The 26,380-nt window shown below is 38.9% G+C and overlaps 1 protein-coding gene across 4 annotated transcripts in view; it reads left to right on the top strand.

Moving 5' to 3' along the window:
* The window catches only part of LOC124178064, a 133,968-nt gene that overhangs the window by 27,011 nt on the left and 80,577 nt on the right, over positions 1-26,380 (top strand). For 2 of the 4 annotated variants that reach the window (XM_046561163.1, XM_046561162.1), the window contains exon 1: positions 2,209-4,123. The exons of the other annotated variants lie outside the window; for them this stretch is intronic. In XM_046561163.1, coding sequence (XP_046417119.1) covers positions 4,051-4,123 — 73 coding nt within the window. In that variant the 5' untranslated portion in view covers positions 2,209-4,050. Of the gene's footprint in view, positions 1-2,208; positions 4,124-26,380 lie in introns of those variants that run through there. 4 annotated transcript variants of the gene reach the window in all.

Genomic DNA, 26,380 nt, shown 5'->3' with positions numbered 1-26,380 from the left:
CATTGGTGCAGTTTATAAATTAACGAGCACTGACGTGATAATAATTTACGCGTTGCGGTTTCAATTCCCTGCGAACGACAAGTAATGACGATTCCGGAATCAATACTCTTTGGAAATTTACCTGCTACAGGCGTCGAGCGTTTTGTCTATCATATTTGGACGATTATAGCACCAGTCTGTTATTCTCTGGATGTTATGACTTCGATGAAACGTATCAAGGACTGTGAAGAAACTTTTATTTTTGATGGCCATTTATGCACCCGGAATTAATGAGATTCTTAATTTGAATCGTATCTGATTTTCAAACTCACAATAGAATGAAAATTAATTATAAAATATTCTTATTATACCTATTTTGATCATAATTAAAAATTTTTGGAAATGTGGTATGCACGTCGATAACATTTTCTAATTGATTTAGACACAGTTGACCACTAATGTCAATTTATTGAGCATTCTAGTCGTCATTTATGCACGGTATTTATAAAATAAATGATTACATCATGTAACAGTGATTACTGTAATAAAATTTTTATTAACGTTCACTCATAATGAGGTAATTTAAAAAAAAAATTCGTTTTGTTTATATCGACTTAAAACACGATATCGACATTATTTTTAAGACATTCTTTTTCTGGCAAACTTAAACCTGGGTAATCAGTAAATGAGCTGTACGCAATTCAATAATACGTTATAATATGCATTGTAATTGTATTACGTCAAAATATTGAAAAGAAAAGATTTACAGATTCATCGTTACAATTGTTTTGGGAATGAAGATGACTGTCCGATTTTTATTGGAACCACATTTATTTAGAAAAAGTGAATCGTTACAACCGTTATCAGCAAATTCAGCTGATTTTGACGATGCGCCGCTTTTTCTTTTGGCCGCAGTTTTATGTAGAAATTCACTGAAGAGTGAACTTTACGAATCTGCTAAAATGTAGGTGTTATTTATTAAACTGCAGACGAAAATGTCAGCGTTCACTTGCATGAAACAACGGTACTGCAAAAGTGGAAAAGAAAAAATGTAATGATCGTGACACAAAGTAAGTAGTTAACGTGGTTGACCTTCATTGGCGAGCCTAAAAACTTTCCGCTTAGATGCGTTTCGAGCTCATAAATCCTTAACAAATGAATATGTTTTTCTTCATGGAATTATTTAAACGATACGAAAACTACTGGACCCATCAACTCCAAGGTTCAAGCAGTATAAGCTAAGAAAAGCCCCGTCGAATGAGATCAAAATACAAATCCGTTTACCCGTTCTCAGGATATCATCGGGCAAAGAATTTATCACAGATCGCACACAACCTGAAAATTATGAGGGGCGATTCTCCGGACCTCAAAACGTGAAGATGTCTCGACCTCTCGATTTGGGGTAATTCATCTTTCCATTTTCTTTTTTTTTTTTTTTATTCTCTATTTCTTGGTTTCAAAAAATTTTATAACGGAAGACTTACAATATCCTAAATTGTGAGAATATAAATATTACGCACTTCATCCTTTCACTGCATCAAAAAAGGATAAACTGTCATGTATTAGAGATTGCAAAAACGGTACCATGAAAAAAATCACCAGCTACGGTTCGTCGACGGAAATTGTACCTTTGGGGAAGAAAACAAAAACCAAACAGGAACGCGAGATCGATCGACCGTGTACCTGTATGGTATAGGAGACGAAGTCGAAGGAAGCGCTAGAAGGTCACAACCAGATAGAGTGTTCCTTTCTTAACAGGCCCTTAGCCAGAACACATACCTAAGGTAGGCGTAACATGCGCAAGCTGACAAGCTGTCGTCGTTCATCGTCTACGAACGATCGGGAGAATAAATACCGCGACACATCTTAACGTATCACAATATATACATAAAAATTAATAGAACGAGCCCAGAAAGAATATAAATAAATTTTGGTAGTAAAAGTGTAGGTACAGGTGTCGGCAGAATTGTATTCATACCTACTCGATGTACCTAAATATATCCGATAACGAACGGAGAGACGTCTTCTAACTTTGAGGCGTCTATGCAAACACACACGTATACAGAGAATGCAGAGGAGCTAACCGCCTGTCGAACGATACCTGCGCAGCTTTTTACCTGCGTGTCGCCCCACCACGATCTCGGGCCACCTCTCGTACCACGAGCACAACCTCGACCCACCTGCCGTTGGGCTCAGATCGGCGGCCGCCGCGTCGTGGATTGCTACGACGGTTTCCCCGAGGTTCCCGGGTGTCGGTTCGTACCCGTTTCGTACGTCGAGCTCGGGCCGAACGGAGCCCGACTCGATCGCGGTCCGATTTCGCCCCGATCGCCCTTCGGGCCTGCCTGCTTCCTTGATTCCTGCGTCGCGTCGCTGCTCATCGAGTAGGAAAACCGACGGTGGAAGGGGCAGCGCCGGAGATGACCCTCCGCATTCCCAGGAGGAGTGCAATCCGTCGAACGAACTGCGAGCGAGAGGAACGCGCCCGCGCGCGTTTCGGTGCGATTACGATTAAGTTTATCAACAACTCCCCCTACCAACGATACAACCCACGGTCGAAAAGGTCGAGAGAGCTCTGTTGAGTTCGATCGAGAGAACCGAACGCAATCGGTAAACGGAGAAAAATCAACGATCGAAACATAAATTCGATGGGTGTGAATCGAAAGATCCTAGTATACATGAGTAAATAAACGAGAAGCCAATTTTCAAATAACAAAGAGACGAATGAACATCGGAAGTGAGTCGAGCGTCGAAAAGAATTATGAAAAATTGCGCTATCTAACATTATACCTGCGATTATTCGGACACCCGTCTTTCCGTACAAACCACGTGACACGAACAAGTAGTCTCTGATAATCGAAGAGAGCTGTCTCGGAAACGCTGATATTGTGATAGAATCGTAACCGCCAAACAGCGAGCAGCGCGCAGCGCGAAAGATTCGCAGTAGTAAAGATCGGCTGTGATCAGACAGCGGCAAGTAGTCAAGGTAGACGTACGGAGAGAAGTGCGCGGTGCCTCGGTGTCGGTGATCCGCGGGAAACCTCCTGTCTGTACTCGACGGGGGTTCGCCCCCCACCCCCACCCCCCCCACCCCCACCTCTTGCCTCGGCGAGCGTCGCTGCCCACCACCACCCCGGCAATTCGAGTGCTACGCTAAGCGATACGACAAGTGCCAACGGCGGAAGAACGACGATTACTCGCGAGGCGTGAGACGCCGGGCCATAACATATTATACCTTCGCCACTCTACCGAAGCATAAATATGATATTTGACAACATGAACGCAGTATTCGTCGAGCACCCCTCGTGACTACTTGAACCGGCTGAACGTCGCGATCAGGCTGCAGTTTTCAGCCTCTGAGGGAGGCGCGAGAAGAGGCTCGAACGGACCGACGCAGCGTGACTTTGAGTTACTCGTGATAAGGTGCAATTTTCTTTTTTTTTCCTTTCTTTCCTTTTCGTTTGGTTTTCGTCGGAATCCATTTTTTCGATCCTGACGACGGTGTTCAACTCTTGTGTTAAATTAGTCGTGCGAATGTGACCGTTTGAAATTTGTATATACGTATATATGTACACATGTATATATTGTATAGGTATACATATTTGAGGTGTAAAGAAAGTAAATTGGTGCTACAGGATAATAATTTTCGAAAAGTCTAGTGAATTGTTTGTGTTTTTGACGTGTTTGTATCTGCGGACAAGGTGAGAGATGAGAGTCGGTGATGTTGTGTGATTAGGTGGAGAAATATATAAATCAAGAACGCGTCTCGAACAGACGTCGGCTGATGCTTCTTGCTTTGTGTGCGTAAGTGATTAGCTGTGATAAAGTGTAAATTATATAACACGGGTAAATTACACTAGGTTCAACGTGCAATAAATAAAATCGTTTCTCGGTGGGATTTCTTTCGAGACGTAACTGTGTGGTGAAGTGGTTCGCCGTCTCGCGGTGCGGTGTGGCTTTTACGGTTTAATACCCGCGGCAATTCCACCGTTTTAACGATATAGTGCAATTGTACGACAAACGGGAATCGGGAAACGGGAAACGGATTGTGACTGTTCTAGTGAGGGTAGAATGAATGTTCACATTATCATCGACGCCACTGAAATATCGGGCATGGATACCAAGGATCATTACGTCGTCAAGGGTAAGTCCGATTTCCATAACGACACTATGACCACCGTCAATTACCGTGGTGGATCTTTCTTGGCAGCTACTATTATTTCACGTTATTTTTCTCGTAATCTTTAATCGGCCCACGGTGCATTTAGCCTCGGCTTAAAATTGCATTACTATACAGTGCACTGACGTCTTTAAAATAAAAGAAAGAAATGCAGTAATTTAAACATTTCTCTCCTCGCCCACGACACACCTTATAACTGTAACTCCCACACTGGCGTATAGCGATCGACACACGCGTCAATCTGCAATCGTCCAGAATACGTGATCATCCTACTGCTCATGTTCACGTTGAAGCATCATTTGTTCAATCGATGAGGCTGCAGCGAACAAAAATCTTGTATCGCGTAATAGGGAAGATTCTGCACAGATTTTATTATGTATACAATTATTTTCAACCAGCCACCTTTTTCTTTTTAACCATTTTCAAATTTTACCTATCAAAATTCAGACATCTTTGTTGTTAGACAAATGCTTTTACGTTTTTTACGTTGAGGAAAATGACTTTGTTTGTATAAAATCTAACGATAGGATTTTCGCTTGCTGTAGAAGTAATTACCGAATTTAGATATATGCCAATATTTTCTGCACCAAGATAACTTTATAACCAGATTTATTTTCAAATGTTCACAAAATTAATGTCCCGCACATCTCAAGAAAGCTCCCTTCCGAAAAACTAATTTTTGGGTCTAAAAAAATGTTCAAATTCAACTACAAATCCATCCGGTTCGACCTCGACCAATCGGACCTTTTACTTCGACTTGAATTAACCTGAGGCAATAATCAGAGGCCAAGTTTTTAATGATCTAAATATTCGTAATTATAATAATTGTAGTACTACGAAAGACTGCAGGTTCAAGTAACTTGACTCCACTTTGTGTTACGAAACTTGAACTGCATTCAAAGATACAGTCTTTACAAAATAAGGATCATTACTCTCGATCCAAAATTTTTTTAACAAGATACTTATGTTACTCGGTAGGAGGTTAAACTCTTCTTAAAAGCGAAACCGAGGTCGAAATGATCTAAGATCCGCGTCTCGAGCCGGGGTTGAGGGCCTGGTAATTGACCGGCAGAAACCGCTCCCAAAATTATACGAACCCGAACGCGGACCCTTCAGTAGGTACCTCGTAATCTAGCCTGAGGCATTCCCCGGCCTTCAGGCCAAAACGCCGTTTCGCCGGTCGCCAACCGCGATCGCAATTAACTAATGCATTCTGGCATTCTTTCCTAATTAAACCACTTTCGTCGCTGAGTGCAGAATACAAACTCTCTCTCCAAATTCCTCGGGAACTTCTTATTCCACCCAGTTATCGATCGGTATATTTTCGCTTGAAATTTGTTCAACAACTTAGCGTTATTGCGTATTTTTACCTTACCACATATCGCCATGTTCACATATGTGCGCAAAGTACATATAATATATCGACGTGTTTTCATCAAAATTTGCGTATATTTCGCGAAGAAGAATTTAAACCAACTTAATGAAACACTTGCAGATATCCGTTATATTTTTAGTTTAACCATTTGCACAGGTGATGCGGAAAAAAAACCACTGATTCGATTATCATCGGCTCATTCGTATCATCAAAACATTCGAAGCTCAGTACCCTACGCCGGACAAAGTTTTTGCCAATGAAAATTTAATTTTTCTCTGGTGCTCAGAAATTTTATTTGGAATATATAACCCTCGAAAAGCGGGAAGCCTTTGTGAAGTCTAAGTCGGGCAAGCGTAACATTGTATGTTGGGAAAATTTTTGAAATGGGCCACGCGTTCAATTTCACGCTCAGTTTAGACCTAGGGCTATTTTCAACAGAGAGTCGGTGTATTTTTAGCAGATCGTATTTTACAATTTTATAAACGTTCGAAAACGGTCAGCGCTGCATTAGCGTTCAGCAATGTCTCGAACCGAGCCAGTATTATAAGCGGCCTGCAGAACAGCTGTTTCGTCTCTTAGCATACGACTCGTGAGCTGCTTATTAAAGCAGGGTACAAATTGTTGAGCAAACTGTCAGGTTTAGCGGACATTTGACGCATCTTTATAAGTATTTAAACACACATATTAGGAAGGACAGAGGTCACTTTGTCCGTAATTTTGCTAAGGCGATAATCCGTTGTCTGGTGTTCTATATCGCACGTGTTCTCTAGAGTGGGATAAAAAAATGCGAAAGATCAAAAAGTCAACGACACGAAGTTAAAAACGTAGACAGACTGTAAATACGAAAATTTGTCTTGTAGAAAAATGAAAATTGGGAATACAAAAATGTACAAATAAATTCAATCGGCATTTTTTTTTTTTTGAGAATGTATAAGACTACGAAGGGCAAAAGGGAAGGGCGAAGGGATGAAGTTACGCTGATATTTCATTATTTTAAAATTCATACCTCGCAAATTTCGGGTCTCATTTCGACAATTTCGCATTACAGGTTACATGGTGCGGGATACCTGAAAACCTCACGATACCTTATCCGGCCGTCGTGTATCTGAGGGTGTTTATTATACGCGTTGCGCATTGTATTCGGAGATTAGAAACCTTTCGCTTTCTTCTAATTCGTTTATTCCACTGGTAGTATATATAAGCAGCGTGCAAAGATAATGGCGATAAAAACGTACATCCACCTGTACTGGGTATAATTCTATGTTGATTGAAGCACCATATATTAATGAAAAAAATCGTCTTCGGTTTTCACCAACCATTATATGACCAATTGTTCAAAAAATACCGTCCGCTCAAATTTGCATCAATGAATTTTTAAAACAGAAGTTATAACAGCTTACTTCTGGATTTTTTCTGTATTCAAATCGCGTTCGTATAGCTGCGCAAACGATCATTAGAATATTATACACTCTTATCGCGGCGTTGGGTGATGGAAACGGGATAAAAATTACTTGACATTAATAATCAACGTCACAGTTTTTATTAGTTTTGTTTTGCAATTATGTATTAATTTTATCTCACTGCATGCAGATCGCAAAATATTCCAGCCTGCTGCTAATAACGCTTGCAAATATTATCACGCTTACGTTAGTTCTTACGCTAGTTACGGAGTTCTTATTTTGAGACAAAGAAATTAAACTTTTCCACGTGTACAGTGCAAACAGACTTATCGTCAGTTTTTAAAGAAGTTCTTCTCATTTAAAACCATCATGTTACCTTATAGAATTCTTTTCTTCGGTTGAGATTCCGTCGATTTCTTGCATAGTTGACACAAATTTTTTACTTCGTAAAAAGCATAGGTATTTAAAAAGTCATTTGTATTCCAGCTGTAATTGATGAAATATGTTCTTAGGGGAAAATCCATTAATGAAAACCAAAGTATTTTGTTGTAATTAATAAGATCCAGAACATCGTACTGAGATGAGATGGCGCTGTGCATTTGCCAATGAATATACCGTGTCTCGAGATTAAGCGTATTCTGGACAGTGCGCAAGAGCAGACCAGCCGTGAACTATACCTAAAATCTGATGCGTTATACGTTGCGCATTTAAGGTATAAGTTGCACAGCGAAGCATCTCGAATGTGCGTAGCTATACGTATCGCATACATATATACTTGACTTATGCAGCCGGTTAAATATGGCCGTGACGACGCGGATCTCTTCGAATTGAAATCCAGACACGTCCTTTTCATCGCGTCGACTCTTCCGATGCATCGGCCTTTTCCGTGCGCGATGCAAGCCCGACACGAATGGATACGCACGAATATTACGCGGAACCGAAAGCGCAGATTCAATTTCCGGCAATCATTATTATATATCAAATGCGTAATAGATCACAGACGATTGAATAATCGACAAAATTACCGTCTTCATGGTTCGCCGGGCGAAACCCGGAATCGGCAGACGTTGGCCGAGTGCGGTGAACTTGACCCAAATTTTTCACCACCGTTTCAGGTACAGCAATCAACCTGAAATTGTATTTTGACTCAAGCGTAACGCAATTTGCAGCCGTCGAATGAATTGCCTCCGGTGTTGCAGCTTTAATTGCTCGTTAACCCGAAACTCAAGTTTAATATCTGGAGTTTATAAATGCGTGTATAATTTTCTGCGCGGCGTTGCTTTTCTGCAGGCCTGTTGTATCAAATAACACCCAGTTATTTGTCGCCATTTGTCACTTCTTACACACGTGTAGATAATTTGTATTCCCTTTACTTTCCGTTTCGTTGTAATTAGCCCCACCTGTGATCATTAATGTTTTTTTTTTGTCAGCTCGGAACGATATTTGTTTAAGAATTTTGGAGTATAATTATGCTGTTACTTGTCTGTTGAAATACAATGTATCAGTAATATGTAATGGCACATGTAATACTTGAGATAATGACACAGGCTGCAACGGAATCGTCTTTCAAAAAAAATATTATAGATGTGAAGGTTTTATTGAGCCAAATCTATATCTGCTTTCCATTGTTTGTTGTCACGTATATATTACGTGATGTAATTTTTTTTTCTTATTCTTTAAAATTCAGAATTTGTTGTATTTTTTTTGTGTTTAGATAATTTTCATCTATTTAAATACTGTACATATAAAACCAGTTCGAACTGATAGAAAGAGAATTTAAAGGAGGAATTAAAATGAAAAAATTAGAAAGAGAAGAAACCGCCGTGAAACTCCGATCGATGATATGAAAAGAAAGACTACAAAATAACTAGAATTATACTGGTAGATATATTTTTTTTTATAAATATTGTTGCTATCAGTAATGTTTTATTGTATTTTATAGCAAAAATAGCGTTTTATAAAAAAAACATCACATGGAAAGTATACGTGGTAGATATTTTTCGTTACTATGTTTTGATTCAAGAGCATCATATCCATTATAACTAGACATAATAATGAGAAGGACAAAAAAAAGTTGTTGTCTGCATATCAGTGTGATTGATGAAGAATAGATCGACTAATTTTGAGAACAAATTTTATGGATTGAACTTGAAAAAGGAAATGAACAAGGAAGCATCACTTCTTCGATCGTGACTGATTCTTTGTAGCCACATATGGATCCGAATAAAAGGCAATTTCAATTCAAATTTGACTTATTACAGGCATCTTTAAATACAGCATCGATTACTCAAGCTATATTAGGTGCATAGCAGCATAATGACACTTTTTTGTTAATATTCCAATACCAAAGACGACTATAATTTTTGTTAGAATCGCGAGGACGCTACAGCGGTTAGGATTTTCACTCATTCCTATTTTTTCATAATACAAATTCATCGTGGAAAATTTGTAAACAAGTTTTCATTTCAACTGACAATTTCGCAACTTTCATATCCAGTTATATTTTTCCACGATTACATGATAATCGTGGAAGCTGCAGGCTGTTTTTACTAAAGATACATACGTAAAGTACGGATAAATTTAGCTCATATTAGAATTGTCCGTAATTATCTCTCAACTCTGGCACATATGAACGACTGCTCACTCGTTGTTTATTTTTATCTTACAATTAGCTAGCTGTGGCCTTAAGCCGCAATGCTTGGATTGGCATTATACGCGATTGTTTTTTCTTTCTTTTCACCCAGTCGATGCCACGTTCTCTAGGCATTATGATACTTGTTATTATTACGTCGCGGACTCGCCAAACGCGGTAATATGGTTAATAATAATTAACGTATAGGCCGAACATACAGCGATAACCGAACTAAACAACATATCGCCGTGTAAAAAATAACGAACCGCCGACTTCTAGAAGCATCGAAATAACCGAACAGCAAACGGATGCCTACCATCACTCTTGCCTCTTCTCTGCCTCTCTGCCATCACACTCTTCCATCTCGTAATATCATACACAAAATCTTCGGACCCACTCCGAGGTCCCAAAAGGAACGCGCATTAAGACAACGCGCTTCCTTTGATATCATATGTAACACACGTTTCGTCAATTATCCCAATTGCTATCAGTTATTTTTGGCGCCACGCCGACGCGTGACACTCCAAATTGTCAGATATTGTCGAGAATTGCCTTGAACAAAATATCGTAATTGTTGAAAAGGCTCGGCTTGACCTTCGTTCCTCGGATCGGCTCTGACCGGTTTCTCTCGGTGAACAAAAACTAAAAATTCATTCATCTTCTGCCGATCTTTACTTACCTTCGGATATATACAGAGTGAATTCGCAACGACTGCGATCCGAGAGTAACTGTTTTCCAGAGCGACCAGCTGTCCCTAACCACAAAATTTTGACATTTGTGAATTAAGCACAACTCTACCGACAACTGTCAATATTTTTGAGGTGCGTACATCGCGGCAATCTGTCATCTACATTTTTGAGGGTTGGTCGCCCTGGCAAATTGCTGCTCACGAATTTTAGCGCGTGCGCATTAAGTTTCAACAGACGACGGACCATGCAGTCGTTAGGAATTCACTTCACCGTGTCACTGACCAAATAATCCATACAACTGAGCGTCAAAAATATCTTTCAGCATAATGGTTTATAACTGAAGGTCGTGGTCGACGTAGTTTCCTGTAGAGAAAAAATTACCTTCACGTATCTTACGCAATATTTCAAGTTTTTTACTTGCACCCACAGACATAATTCTCATACGCAAGTGAAAACGTAAACGAGACGTGCGACATTTTGTGTGTAAAGGATTATATGAACGTTCTCAGTTTTTATCTCCAGGAATTTTACGAAATTGCGATATCGTTGATCAAGACGTTGCGCATCTCTCTGCGCGTGCCATCAGATATTTATAACCAGACCTCAAATTGAAAACTGTAGCCACTGCAATGACTGGTCCACATAACTATACAATGAATCGCCGCAGATGGAATCGGACTGACCACACCAAGTTATATGTCACTTATTTCAGGGTGGTTCGTTCCTTGCTCATATTCGTCTCACGGCTCAGCGATAAGTGAGCATGTCCAAATTTCGATCGGGGAAATTCAGAATTTTTTTACGACATGTATAAAAACTTGGTCAGAAAAGGTGAAATATCAGAAAAGCAATCGGTCGTGGATTTCTGACTACAAGTCGTGCACAGAAAAGTTCTCAAGCCAGTTCAGACGAAGTTCTCACGGCGTTTAAATTGTAAGTTATTAAATAATCCTGCGCTGCGCGAGGATAAAAAGAGCAGAAATGCATTTTCATTATAACGTGTGTAATTATATCCTTGGTGGAGATTATTGGCTCCACGTGGCCGCGTTCCATGCGAATTACAATGTACCCGATTATTTTCTTCTCTTTTCTAAACTATGTCAGCTGCAGTGTGCAACGCGAATCACTGAACCTTCTTACTTCATTCCTTCAACTTGTAACAATTATGATCTATGTGTGTTTACTGCTGGACATTAGGTACGGTTTAGAAATATCAAACAAAGGTCTTCTGCGAAAGAAATAATACCTTTGTTAGCAGCATACTGTATAAATGTAGGTCTGGGCAGTAATCCATTAGAGTTGGTAAAGTATAGAGAGATCTTTGAGTCAAGTGGATATCTCATCCTCAACCGCGCAGCGGTAACCTTTGAAACAGTCTAATCTCCTTGGTCTGACATTAGAACTCACAGTCGAATGGTTGAAATTTACGGGTATACGTCACACGGGCATAATAGTTGTTATTTTGCTCGGTTAGTTTAGCTGTATGTGTAAACACGGGGTTTTAATGGCGCACGCATTATCATACTTCTTCGGTTGTGAGTGACAATTCTGCGCGGACTTAAGACTATAGGTAATAATACGCGACAAACAAGTTACGTCTGGTTCTCTCATTCTCGTGACATAACGATAAACCGATGAAGCTCGTTAAGATATGTATTATTATACTTAAATTTTCATTACCATCTTTTTTTCCTTCGTTTCGTAGGAAATTTCACTGAAATTTACGTTGAGATTGATATGAACGAAAGAGTGTTATTTTTGCTTCGTTGCAAAAGAATGACAAGGCAACGACTGTACTCGAATTATTTTCACAGTGAGTTAATTTAAATTGAAATATAAATCACTATTCTTTAATTCCAAAATATAATAGAACCGAAGCAGTTGTATTGGCAAAATATAAATTTCTTTGCTGCTTTATTTATACGATTTACTGAATTTCGGGCAATGGTTAAGTTGCAAAATAACGACTTGGTTTTGATAAAAATTCATCATTACAATAATGTCACGAACTTCACCCTCGTGTTGAATTCAAGGAGTAGACATGTCAACTATAGTCCGCTATTCCAGAAGCTCAACTTCGATCGCTTTAATGACGATGACTGATCACGGATTGTTGGTGCAATGGTAGTTGTGTCGAGGTATTTTCGCTGGAATGTAAAAGACACTTTTCCACTTTCGTTGATCACCCGATAGAGCAACTCCTGTAGGGGTTCGAAGTCCAGGAAGCTGAAATTTCCGAGGTCAATGTAACTTTTTACTATACTACCGCCGAATGATCCTGCGTCGCGGAGAAATCTTTAATTTCATGCCAATCAGTGTTAAAAGTAGTATAGTACGATCTACTTATTTCCAAGTAGGTATGAGCGATGTTGCAATAAACATATTTATTGCTGATGATAATACGAGAATAAATTTTCATTAGATACGGGAATATTTATTACTTATGTAGAAAATGACGTTGCACGCTTATGTTTCGTAGAATCATGACATTTTATACTAATTGTAAACTAAACAAGATACTACTTTACATATTCGACATTCGAAATGATCGCTTACGCGGTACATCAGTTATGAATATCATTAAAATAATTCAGATTTTAACTATCTCGCATCTCTTGAAGAATGGTTATGAAATACCTGACAGTTACTACTGATCAGTTTGAGAATCAGTCTCGTACTGCTGTGTCTAAGCCCCCCACTACCATGGTAGCAAAAGTCGCTTAGCAATCGGTCTTCGATAAAATCTGTCTGCCAAAGCACTTCCTTTGCTATGCCAAGGCAGTAAGTACTTACTGGGCACAGTAAATACCTCAGCCTACGGTCGATGCGTCTTCTTTTGCTGATTACGCCAAGTTTTATTCTCCTCAACAATAAACCGGTTTTTTTACGACTCCGCTACGAACAATCGTCAGCAACTTACTTACTCCTTTAATTGAACAATCAAAAGACTTGTAATCAGACATTAAAAATTCAAGTCTTGTTGTAATAGACAATTTTATTATAGCGATCGGCAAAGAGGGGTGTAGGAGAGACAGCGGCATTCATTCATTAGTCTATTTCAGCCTACATGTGATCGAGTGATTACGTGATACTCTATGATTATCCTGGTAGCTGTCAACTGTTAAACCGACTTATACTGCCTTCGCACGTCATTATGCCACGGCAATGCGTACTATGCTGACAATTATGGTCTCTCGTACAATCTCTGACCAATCATGTCTTATTTATTGATCCGTATTGTGTGGGGTATGGGAATCCTTCGACATTCTCCCACATTTCCGTAACAAGTCCTTCGTTCTGTACAAGAGAGCAACATTCACTAAATTTTTTTGACAGTAATCAGTCAAAAATTCCCTCTGTACGCTGACGAATTGTGGTCTAACGATAAGAGCGTGATCGGCAGTGGGAAGCATGGCTCCGACCGTTAGCAAAGTGGTAACCACGGTCATCGGTGCAAGTTCAAGGTCGTTGCGCTCAGCGGTGCGTCTACCTTCCTCCTTCTCCCTTCTCACCTTACGCCTGGCTACCTGGCTCCTGCCTCTCCCGTCGCCTCTTCTAACCGAGCCGTGAGACCACCTGTTACCTTTGAACACCGACCGCGTGTCTACGTTTCCCCTCTTGTGTGCATCTAGCCAGTACGGCTCCTCCGAGTTCTCATGCTTCCAACCGCGTTAGCGTTCCTTTCATTCCCTTTTCATTCCCCTTTCATTGTGACCTCATACGGTCCGGGTCGTTTGTTATTAGGACGCCACTCCGCTCCGAGAGTGACGGTGTTATTTTCAGAATTACGCTGTTAGCCACCTTGGTCTTGATTGTTTTGTCTCGTCGTCGAAGCGTTGGATCTCAATTTTCTGGAAATCGCGAAAAGCGTCTGAAGTTTCGATCAATCACACGTTATAGCAAATTCAAATTTTCACTTTCTCTAAATTCTGATCAAGGAATGTGGATAAGTGTCATTGTGTCTTCAAGATCTTATTTCGTCAGTTTTCGATCTATCCCGATCGAACTTTAGATAAATCAATCGATCAGTCAGATGGTACAGCAGTTTTCCGCAGTTCTCGTCGTTCGTTGAAACAAAACCTGGTGGTGAATAGTCACGACAATTTTCTGAGAGTCTGTCTTTTTCAGCAAGTATGGAATGGTTTGAAACATGACATGGATATTTTTTCAAAACCACACGATGAGAGTCCTACGCACGGTGCGGCATTGTTAAATCAGTAAAAAATTACGTAATTCCATAATACTTCCACGGGCAACATATACGCGGTCTCGTAGACCTCACGACTCGGAATCACTTTTACTTTGTCCGCGTCAGGTACAAACTACGAGACTCGACGTTCCAAAGATGTTTACTTTCACCTGATCATTTATTTATACCCACACTCGGAAGGCCTGGTATTCTCCCCTAATAAAATATTTTTACGACAAAATTCTTCCGAGCCATGGTGTAACGCAGTTGTGTTCTAAGACATATAATGTTTCCGTTTCGAGCGTGTAAGGTTATACCATAATACGCCTGTCAGTATTGTAGACACGCGCAACCGGAGGCGGAAGACATCTTTCCTGTTTACCACGTTGCTTCTTCTTTGAACTCGGTTATTTTCGCATGATAAAAAATTTGTAACGTCAATTGTTGTTTCGTAGAAATATTTGAGTGGAAATTAAACACACGTAATATTTTCCCAACTTAAGCCGGTGAAATTTATTACACCTATGTAACTGCAGTGAAATGTCACTTAGAATTAACTTGGGACGTCGATCCCTTCGAGGATAGTGGATTGATTGTCCGACCGCAGGTTTGCCGATATTGTACTAGCTTATACTCGACAATATAGCGGCAATCAATTATGTTTCGAGGTGGGAACCTTGAGGTAATTTCGTAAAAATACCCACTCCACCGGTCCGCTAGAGACATTGACACGTAACGGTCTACTAAGTCGTTAATTGTCATAGGCACTGTAACGCGGTCGTGTTGACTTCGAGTACCTTAACATACCTACGCCGAACACCTGTAAAAATCGTATCGTGCATTGTAAGTGAGAGCTTTATGCCCTCGTTTTCATATTACCCGCAGCGACCTTAAGCCATCGACTAAATAGCCATTCTAATTACTCTTACCTACACTTATCCCTTGTTCCTATCTGTATTGCGGCACTTTAACTTTTCCGAACAAGTGTAGAGGTGTACTCGCTGAGGGATACATTCAACCGTTGCAAACTGCTTTTAACACAACATCGCACCGCGGGCAGAAATCCGACACTGCAAGAAGGAGGCTTGTTGTACATTTAAAACTCCGTTGATATTGTAAACGCGCGCTCCATTTCACGCAAGGTCTTTCCTCCAGGTGCTGAATTAATTTTATTGTCATCTACCTGTGTTGGTACTACACTTATTCCGGTGATCGGGAGAGACCTTCTGTTTAACTGCACGACGAGATCGATTCAGTACGCTTGTTGAACCGTGGAAGAAATTTATCTATACACAAGTCGGTTCTTTTTAACGCACGGTTTACACTGCTATAACGGATTGTCATAAATATGTAATATCCATATACCAGACGTTTTTCTATCGGCTAACAATTTTCTGTGAAAATACCCTTGGAATTTTTTTGCGAATATTCGGAGAAAATGGAAACATGAATCAAGTGCACTCAGGGTTTATTCCTAAATATTGAAATTGTTTGTAGAAAATTTTTGATCTTGGAAAAGACATAGAGAGAGAGAGAGAGAGAGAGAGAGAGAGAGAGAGAGTGAGAGAGAGAGTGAGAGAGAGAGAAAGAGAGGTTGGAGAAAGGAATGAAGAAGAAAGTAGAAATGAAAACACGGTACAAGTTGACGAACGTGACCGGGTTCTTTCCGCTCTATATTCTCTTTGACGCGGAGTCAAACACGTTTAGGTATCAGTTTTGGTATCAGGGATATTCAGTGGAAAAATCCCCACTCAGTGAAATTGATCGACGTGATGTTCTGGAGTGAAGGATAACGGTTGAGAAATCAATTTCTTCTTTGTATTACCAGTCACATGATTCACCTTGTGTGTTAACTTATTTATAGCCAGTATAAACTATTTTATGCAGGATCGGGGAGACAGGCACAACGATAACGTGCCGCCAGACCAATTTTTCCACAAGCTGTTGAATAGCCGTTTCAGACAAGGAGTAGGTACATTGTATTATGTGCATGTGTGTACAATATACGTATATAACAACGTGAATTATCAGTCACCATCGCGCTTTTAGCTTCCTGTGAGGGGGTCTACGATAGATTCTTGGCAACTGTTACTTTTATTACTTTAACGCCCACATCCGCAAAATGATTGAATAATTGGTAGCTTACATTATTTTTTATTCCAACGTAAGTTTATATATATATATAAATAGCTATCAAAAATTATCATGCGGTAGCCACGAGGATACGTAATTTTTCTATGGAATTTATGATCATGCTAAAATGGTACGCGTGACAGGAACTGAGGAACTATATCCAGTCTAGTACGCTTGTTTCGGAGATTGGCTGAACCATTATCTTTCCGTGTAGGGGAAATTTTGGGACGAGAAACCAAACGATCCAATTGCTTTCGACTTTTTGGTATTACCGTACTCAACCAAGTCATGTGGAACATACATTTGTATCGGATTCGGGAGCCAGACGTTGATTAGTCTGGTCAGAATAAAAAAATCTCGATATTTGCATGAATTGTACGTATTTTAGTATTTTAACACTTTTTATATCTTCCTGTATGATTAAATTATGAAATAAACAATAATCCGAGAAGTATTTCGTAAAAATTATGTTAATTTGACGAATTCAGAGATAATCTTTGAGTTCCATTTTATTTATTTTTATTCTACAAGATATTTTACAACTCGTCTTCCTTCTCCATTCATCGGCAACAGAGATATTTAGTTGATTGAAAAATAAACGCGCATGGCGTGACGATGAAGTGAGAAAGAGAGAAGTAACTATAAGTTGCATAATTGCGTAATTGCGCGTGCCTGCATCAACGCAAAATAAAAAAAGCAGTACATGCGACAAGAGATGACGTTGAAGACTGTGAATATCATGGATTTTAACTCCGTTGCACATTGCAGAACACGTTAATAGTCAGGCATCAGATCATCTAACTTTGCATCTAATATTCATGACTACAAATCATGTCGGTCTTATAAATTAAGTCCCGGCAATAATTGTCAAGACAAAGCGGTACGAATGGTTTGATTACAGAGAGATGACATTTTTTTTAACGAATTTCGATTCACCCTACTTAACAATACAAACGAATCACCCCAGCTGAATGTACAACATTGTTTGTTTTGTTGTATTTGAAGTGGCGGTGATATCGCAACTGTCGCTGCTTATAAAAATTTTAACTTTTCAACTTTTTAACTGGTGCTTCACTGATATTTCTTCCCTTTCGCCAGCACAGTAATCCGCTGTCTGATCTTCGAAGAGAAGAATGAATTAGGAAAAGAGAAATCAAATTTCAGAATAATTAACGATACCAGATTTTTAAATGTAACGGTTTTTATATTCTGAGAAGATAAGTCCTAATAGACAACCTTTTCTACTGTCTAAATTTTCTGATTACGATAGTAAAAAACGCTATTTCAGTCAAGTTCGTAGTTTTTCGTCTGCTTGTAAAATATATGAACAGCTTTTGGTTTTACCTGAGTGTTGTTTTCATTCAAGCTGGCCCCGAGGTGAATTTCAATCGGCTCAAATGAAGGGGCGTGTATGAGAATAAATATTTGAACACTTGACGGGATTAATCTAGTTTTCATGCATGAGCGATAAGAGAAGAATAGTCGACCGTGTAGCTGTCTATTCTTAGCTTTATTGCGCGTTACGTACTTTGCTTGAGAAACAGTAATCGCAAGGTAGCTTCTTTCATTATACTTTTCATATTTTTTATACAAATTTCATAGCGTTCGTTGGCCTTTTGCTCCTTTTCCAGGACACAAGAGAAGGGGTATTATTCGCGGTTGTTTGTATTCATTACTCTCATTTGATTATGCCGCTAACGCATGCTAATATCATACATACACATGTACTCGTTGCTCTGAATCCTTAATTGACCGCTTAATGACTTATTCTTTACTTATTGCACGTTTTTATTCTCACAATATTTTACAAGCACAGCTGCCGATGCATCACACTCTTCCACAATGTTATTCCACTCTCCGTAACTAGGTGGATATTATGCTGTGAATAAATTGATCTTGAGTAAACAAGTCTGCACCTACACGTGAATGTGCGGTATAATTTTTATTCCTCGTTTTATAAACTTCCATATCCTGCAAGAAATCTGAGAGTAAAATACATCTGTACGGATAAACTTTTTCTCTTTTATCTGAAAATTTCTTCCCGGTAATTATGTATCGATCAAGATAATCCACCGACTTACGAATATGTTATTCACTTCCATTGTATAAATTTGTTGTGTTGAGGATTTTGTGAAACGGGCTGTTTGGGCGATTCAACAGAAATTTCATGCTTTGCACCAACTTCTGGAGCTTTGCCCCCGCCATAAGTGTCAGGGTACCACCTCACCGAATTGTCACGGCATACGAGACGCGTCAAATTTGAATGTAAAACAGCGAGAAGTCGTCCGTTTGTATAAGGTATACGTGTACAGTGTATTTGCATATTTCGAAAAATAACATGATTCAAATGCCGATCTTCTCTGTAGGTTGAACACGTCATGTACTAACGACGGCACCGTACTGCGCATGAATGCCGTATGAATAGACCGTTCTCACAAAAGGAATCCGTACTTGAAAAATGATTAGGTGTTTCGGAGTGCATCGCCTTACGCGTATAACGTTTCCCGCCCATTGCCATGATTTTATTCAAGCTTGAATCAACCCACGACTCAAGGTGTCGGTTGAACAAGGAAGACGGTTATGCGTACCGGCTTGTGCATGAGAAGGATATTGAAATCTCTGATCCAGCCAAAGTAGAAAGCCGTGCTGCTGTTCGTTTAACGAATTATCGACATTTCTTTTTGCAAATTATTCCTCTCTGATTTCACAGAAAACTTGTTTGCCAAGGCATATAACGTAAGCGGTTTAAGAATTCGCAGATTTTTATTCAGTCGCAAAAAAAAGGAAAAAATTAGATAAAAAAAAAGGGGGGGGGGGGGGGGGAAGAAAAAAATGTATGGTATCATTTGATATAACCGTATAGAGACGTTGACTCGTATCCCGCAAGAAAAATTTTTATTAATGAATTTTGAAGTTGTTGGTGTAGATAATTATAGTTAAGTATGAACGATTGATCATTACAGTTGCGCATGGTGAATACATACGAAAGGATTTTACGCTACGGAATAATGTGTGAAGGGGTTCTCGACCTCCAGGGATATACAGAAAGAGTTTTTTCGGTGCCAAGGGTCGGTATATGTGTAGAAACAACAAGTTTCAGTTTACGTTCCGGTCCGTTGAAGGAGGCCCTCCTGAGAACTGTAATGCATTTATTTACGGTCAGAATACATTACCGAAAATATTTTCAACATTGACGCGACGAATAGTAAAATGAGAATACAATAGTCTTGAATACTTACATCGAGCATACGTAGAATTAATTTACGACATTAATTCCAAATAAGTGAAATACAATCGGTCTAAACGATTCATATCCAGAGAGCATAGGCAGGTCGTCAACTACAACGATAGAATCTACTATGGAATAATAATGAATTCAAATGAAATGTTTGTTGTAATTATTGTTACTTATGTTTGCAGATTTTAGATATAATTCTACGATTTATGTAGTTCAACGTTGAACAAGAAATGAATTTTTATTTTTTTTTTTTAATTATACGACATGTACTTTCGAGTCATTACGAGGAAATGACGATGTTATTATTGGATTGAAAAGTTGACGAGAAGAATGTTATACAGACCCCCTAGCGATTTAAAATATTTAACAGCAACCCCGAATTTATACCGTCTTCTGTTACCGTGTCTGCGGTATTATCTCGAGAGTTCGGCATTTCTTTGTACCGTTATTTTTCGTTTTCTGTCTCCACCACTTGTCAAATTGCTCAACTATGTCGAATTTTTTACTGGAGCACGCTCCCCATGCGCAGCTATTAGAGCGACCGAAACGTGATGCGGGGAATTCGCGACTATATATGGGGAATACCGTGCGAACCCAACCAACGTCTGACCCACACCATTTCTGATTTTGTTCAACATTTTTTTGTGCAATTGTCCCAACTCAGAAACAGTGCCCTGAATTTTTTCAGATTTCTCATTCAACTGCTCAATCATTTATAAATATTTAATGTGATTCTGAAAAGGACCTTTTTCATAGGTCTTGAAAACTTCTCAGAAATTGTATTTTCTATTGAAATTTTCAAACCATTTAAACGATGATTTGGTTAATCAAAAAAATTTAATGTGCCATAAAAAAAAAAACAATCGACCCATCAAGGGAAAGAAAAATATTATAGATTTTACATCTCTTGAGATGCATATATGGACATCACTTTTTTGGAGATCAATGTAGAGCAATTGTGCCAAGATTTACAAATCCCATAATAAGAGTTACAAAACCAATGGTAAGAGTAACAATATGCTTACAATTAGGTAGATCTCCCAAAATTGATGTAGATTAGAATTCAAAGAAGTGCTGTCCATGTATTCACCAGATGATGTGTAAAATCTACGTTACATTTTTTTCCGTGTCGTCTTCGGATGTTTAAAAAAAAATACAGCGTGTGAGAATTTTTATAAATAATTGACTACTAGACTTAAGAAATCTCCAAAAATTTTGGGTACTGTTTCAGAGTTGGGCCAAATGCAAAAAAAAAAAATTTGAACAAAATAAAAAACGGTTATGGTCAGACGTTGGTTGGGCTTGCGTAGAATTCCCCGTATACTTCTTTTCCAGTTTAAACTTCTCGTATCTAGTCACCTATGGCTTACCTTGAAAAGGCCAATCAGCAAAGTTCTTGCGTCTGTCGTGTAAAGTTCAGTTAACAGTTTAACGCGAATCCGCCGCGTGATCGATGCTTATACCACTTCGCCTAAGGAATTCTCGTATTGGGACGAGGTCCGAGTATCGACACTTCGTGCCGGCAAATCCAACCCGATAACCTCATAAAATCGCAACAAACAAGGCCACCTCCGGTTTGATTCATGGAGTGCAATTCTTTCGACCATCAATGCAGTTACATTGACGCATTATGGACTCTATTCGAACTCGCCCAAATCAAATTCCGTTTAATTCGCCTCGTTATACCTTGCGAATTAGTCTTCGCGAGGATCGATCCGTTGGCAATGCGCCGAAACCCTGAATCCCAATTTTCTCTTCTGCACAGTGCGTGCCTCGGATGCTCTGGACCAAGTCCACTGACCCTCGTACTCTCTCTTCCTCTCCTTCTCTCTTTCTCTTTCTCCCTCTTACTCTCCCCTCGCATTGGCGATGGCTGCAGCGGCGGTAATAAATTTCAACGAAGTCTTGTTGCAAATACCGCAGTAAATCGCACCATCCTTCGCAGGTATCTCGCGCCATAATTTTTATAATTCTCTTTCTTTTTCGTGCTAGTCCTAATTTCCCACGTTTTAGAGGGATTTTTCTCTTTTCAGGAGTTGTATTTGTGACAGCTGTTTTATCGATTCAAATGTAACTCTCATCTGCAGAAAGCGCATATTGTTTCCATTTTTCGATTGCGGAAACGTAATTTTTTATTCTTTCAATTCGTTAGAAACGGCACGAGAGAAATTAATTGAGCTTCCAAACGATAAATATGGTGAGTTTTCGGAGATGGCGACGAAACTACGAGACATTTGCATTGGCAGTAAATACCTTAAGCACTGATTCTGAAAATTTCACTATATTTCGTACTGCACACGGTTTCGATCACTTTGTCGTAATCTATGAACATATATATATATTATATATATACGGAAGTGGTTTAAATGGCAAACATAAAAGCGTTGATAATAATTTTGTGTATTTGAATGACTTATGAATTTAAATGAAGTACCAATATTACTCGTAGGTGCGAATGTAGAAAAAAAAATTTTCAACGAAAACTAGGTGCGTGCATGAACTTTTATCGCGGTGTGATGTTTATCAACTTCCTTGATGGTGAAGAATCAAAAAAACCTGATCGTTATGAAAATCGTAAAACCGAGTCGTCACGATTGGACCTTGAAACAATCCCAAGAAGTTTCGTGAAAAAAGAAGAAACGAAAACCTTTGCCTTTGAGGTAGACACTCAACTTCGTTCTAAATTCTGTAAGTGTATATGTGTACCACAAGCATTCATACAGAATCCCCGACCAGCACGCTATTGTGCCCATTGCGTTGCGAAGCGGCAGAAAACATTCGTTGGAAACGAAGGCATTTTATGTAACGTGTATCAACAGTTTGCTTCTACTGAAATAAAACTGGTTTGTCAGCATACCATCGTCACGAGTCAAGTGTGGTTCTGGCACACATGTTATACGCTATCTGATTCTGATCTGTAAGCTATGTCGTAAACAATTATTTGTCAAATAACAATTTATGGAGTTTCAACAATTATTGCCAGTTGAAAATCCAATATTATGTCAATAATTGAACACGGAGATAATAACTATAGTACATCTAGTGCGTCATATTTTTTAATAATCATACGTAAACAGATCCTATTGAGAAGAGGAGCGTTACATATATTAGGTATAATGTCAGCCTTCAGAAAGTGCGGAATAATTCAGAATCAATCGGGTTTTATAATCGTTTCTTGGAAAATAATTTATTCTTTCGACAGACAAAAAATATCACTTATTATTGCATATCAACTTTCGGATTTACCGAATCTCGATTCAATTTCTTATTCACTTCCAGGGATTCCCAGTGATATATACTTAGTTGTACAGAAGAAACGAAGAGCAACATTTTTTTTTTTTCTATTTTTGCGGACTTCTTCAACGTAAATGATTATCAAACGCTCGCACCTCCTTTGAAGGACCGGAACTTACCAAATGTCACCCCTTACGATTTTTTCGAGTTCCCTTGTATATTACCAGAAACGTATGTTGACTTATTCCAGCTTTTAGGTTGCTGCACAGCCACTTTTTGCATTTATGTTTAGGCAATTGAGTGTTACGATTTCATATTGCCGATTTTATGGATACGCATAGCATATACTTGATTTCATTGGTATTTCATGTGATTCGTCACATCACCTATGATTTAGCCTCCAAATTCTTTCCAGTAACATGTGACGTATGTAATAATTTATGATGGAACCTTCACGTGCTTCTTTTATGAATTGAAAAGACGACAGAGCAGTGCTTTGAATAGACAATCCCTGCCAAGGATCAGAATACCTTGATTATATATCCGTTCATTTGTTTTGCAAAGAAATATTTTTCTCTTACTTCCAGTGTAAAAATTGTCTCAACATTTGCAATACTAATGTCAACTTATCTTTCGATCTCACCGAGACGCAAAACGCGACAAATTTCGGACAAATAAAAAAAATTTTATTACCGCAGTTCAAAAACAGAAACTTGTTTCACTGAATAAAAAATTTCCGTCGCGTCCGGTTTAATCGGTAGATAAATTTTATTTGTGTATCTTATGATAATATTCTCTTGTTACTAATTTATTATTGACTCGATTATTGTAGAGAAAAAAAAAAAAAACAGATTCATTCCACCTGAAGAATTGTCATTTTTCGATCGTCAAGATACAACCGTCTCGAGTTGCTGATTAATTATCAATGGATTAAAATGACTGTCGGAAGGGATATTGAAAAATAATTACTTTAAAAATCAATGAGAAAGAAAGAAAAAGGCTCGCGTATACAGCGAGAATTACATTTTTACTCCACCCACGCAACTCAAGTGGGATCAGTAGTCGAGCACGTTGACCCCCTCGTTAGTCAGCCAACTTTGGTGACACCATCCATATCCCTCCTCGTCGAATGTTTAGCAATAATTTATTTCACGTGACTCGAACGCCGCACGTGGTCCTCTGCTACATAACCGAATCATGTGATATTGCACGCCTGCAGCGCGGGACTAGACAGTATTGCGATATGTATATCACGAATCTCTAAGCTTTCCAGGCCGCCGTCTGTGTCCATGTCACGTGGTAAAGAAACTGATTCATTAAATAAATCTGCGTCATTTATTGCGTTAATCACGATCAGGATGAGATTTATTTTTATCCACAAGTATGATGAAATTGTAATTAACAGTCAACCGACCGTATGTATGTTATACATGGGGTATTTCGTCCCAAACCAACCTACGTCCGAACCTCACCACTGACAATTTTTTTAATTTTTAAGTATGGCGTAGAGCGAAGAAAAATCATCTTTTGCCGAGTTTACGATTTTTTTCACCACGGATTTGGTTTTTACTGCTCTTTTTAACTTTATGACTTGTGCTTCACGGAATATCTCACTGTTAATTTATTTATTAAGTGTTAAAATCTTACATATCTACATTGTTTATCGATTGGAGCAGCTGTCAATGGTCTTCGGTCACCTAATCCAAAGAACTATCTCCCTCCTGTTTGAATTTTATGATACCTGACTAGAGTTTATTCTCTTCTTATACAAGGTAAACTTTCCCTTGATTGTTTATATACATTGTTAGTTGCAATAGATATAATCCTTCATAATCCTTCATTAAAAATCAAACCTGTGATCAGAAAGATCTAAAACTCGGCGAATCATGTTTTTTTAAACACTCCACGCCATACTTAACCAAAAAAAATAATGCTCATAGTGAGGGTCAGACGTAGGTCTGTTTGAGGTGGAATGTCTCATATATAATCTATACAAAATGGAACAGTAAAAATTGTGTGTTTGTAATGCTATCAATGTTAACCGAAAATACAATGTCGTTTTAACTGCAAATGTTATCATTCTGACTGATTTGAATGTTCTTGAACCTAATCGTGAGCTCTGTGGGCAATAACAACTTACTCATTTTAAATAAATGAACTGCAGATTAGAATGATGTTCTAGTGAGTCAGTGCAGTAGGAAAATCTAAACCCCAGAGCCACATGCGGTGCTGCGCAATATATAATGTGCCACAGAATACTTACTCGCTTTTCTGAGTCTATGTAGTCAAGAATCGAACGATTTTTACGAATTCTCGATTCGTATCAGTGAGATTGAAAGGGTACGCAAGAAATAGTCAAAATTATCTCGCTGTAATACCGTCAAGGATTAGTGTGCGCAGGAAGAACGCGACTAATGATAAAAATAAACTCACAGCAATGTCCGTCTGCTGTATATAATAAGCACGATATTCATCTTCCTCCATCCCCCAATCACACACGCTGCATTCACTCATACATATCTGCAGCTGCGGAATTCTCCGCTTCTTGACACAGCATACGAGGACACGAATCGACGAAGGTTAGGCGTTGTCGAAATTCCCTTCAGAGCCATTGCCATTGTCATTTGCGGAACTGACTGATAATCGCACCGTTTCCATTCGTGCAAAGTCGATTTATCACCTACTTGATCAGATCCGACTTTCAAACTATGCGGTGACAGTTCGGATCTGGCCACTTTATGGGTCGATCGCCCTGCGAATCTACATTGTTCACGTGTAACTCCACCGGTGTGACATATCGATAAAATAACGTAAGTAATCGATAGTACGTATAAACTTATAAGTCTTATAACCGTTAGAGAAATACGAATTTGTGTTATAAGCTCGTAACAAATGATTGATTGATTTAACGACCTCTCTAGACCCCCGGGTGACTAGCAATGTTAACGATATTCGTACGTGACTAGTTTTCATACCGCTTCATTTACACCGAGAGGTCGGTGAAGCACGATTCGTGAGTTTTGCCATAAGGCTTGCAGTTCAATTAATGTTGATAATGGAGATAAGTAATAGAACCAAGGAACAACCAACCGTGTGCGGAATTTATGATGAATGCAGGGACTTTTGCAGTTCCAGGGTTCGTTTGATTATTACAACGCGTTACGTCTGTCCTACGCATCGAAACTGGATATAATCACGAATCTGTCACGAATCACGAATAATTTCCAGAAGAACACGATATTTGTTTAGCTCGTTTTTTATCAGCTTTTCTTAGTGTTTACCGTCGCCGTCAGTTTTACCATTACAATTCATTTTATCGCCAATTCGCATC

Source organism: Neodiprion fabricii, chromosome 3 (assembly GCF_021155785.1).
Source record: "Neodiprion fabricii isolate iyNeoFabr1 chromosome 3, iyNeoFabr1.1, whole genome shotgun sequence".
Taxonomy (NCBI): Eukaryota; Metazoa; Arthropoda; class Insecta; order Hymenoptera; family Diprionidae; genus Neodiprion; species Neodiprion fabricii.
The sequence above is the reverse complement of the archived record's forward strand: the minus strand, read 5'-3'. Positions and strand labels throughout refer to the sequence as shown.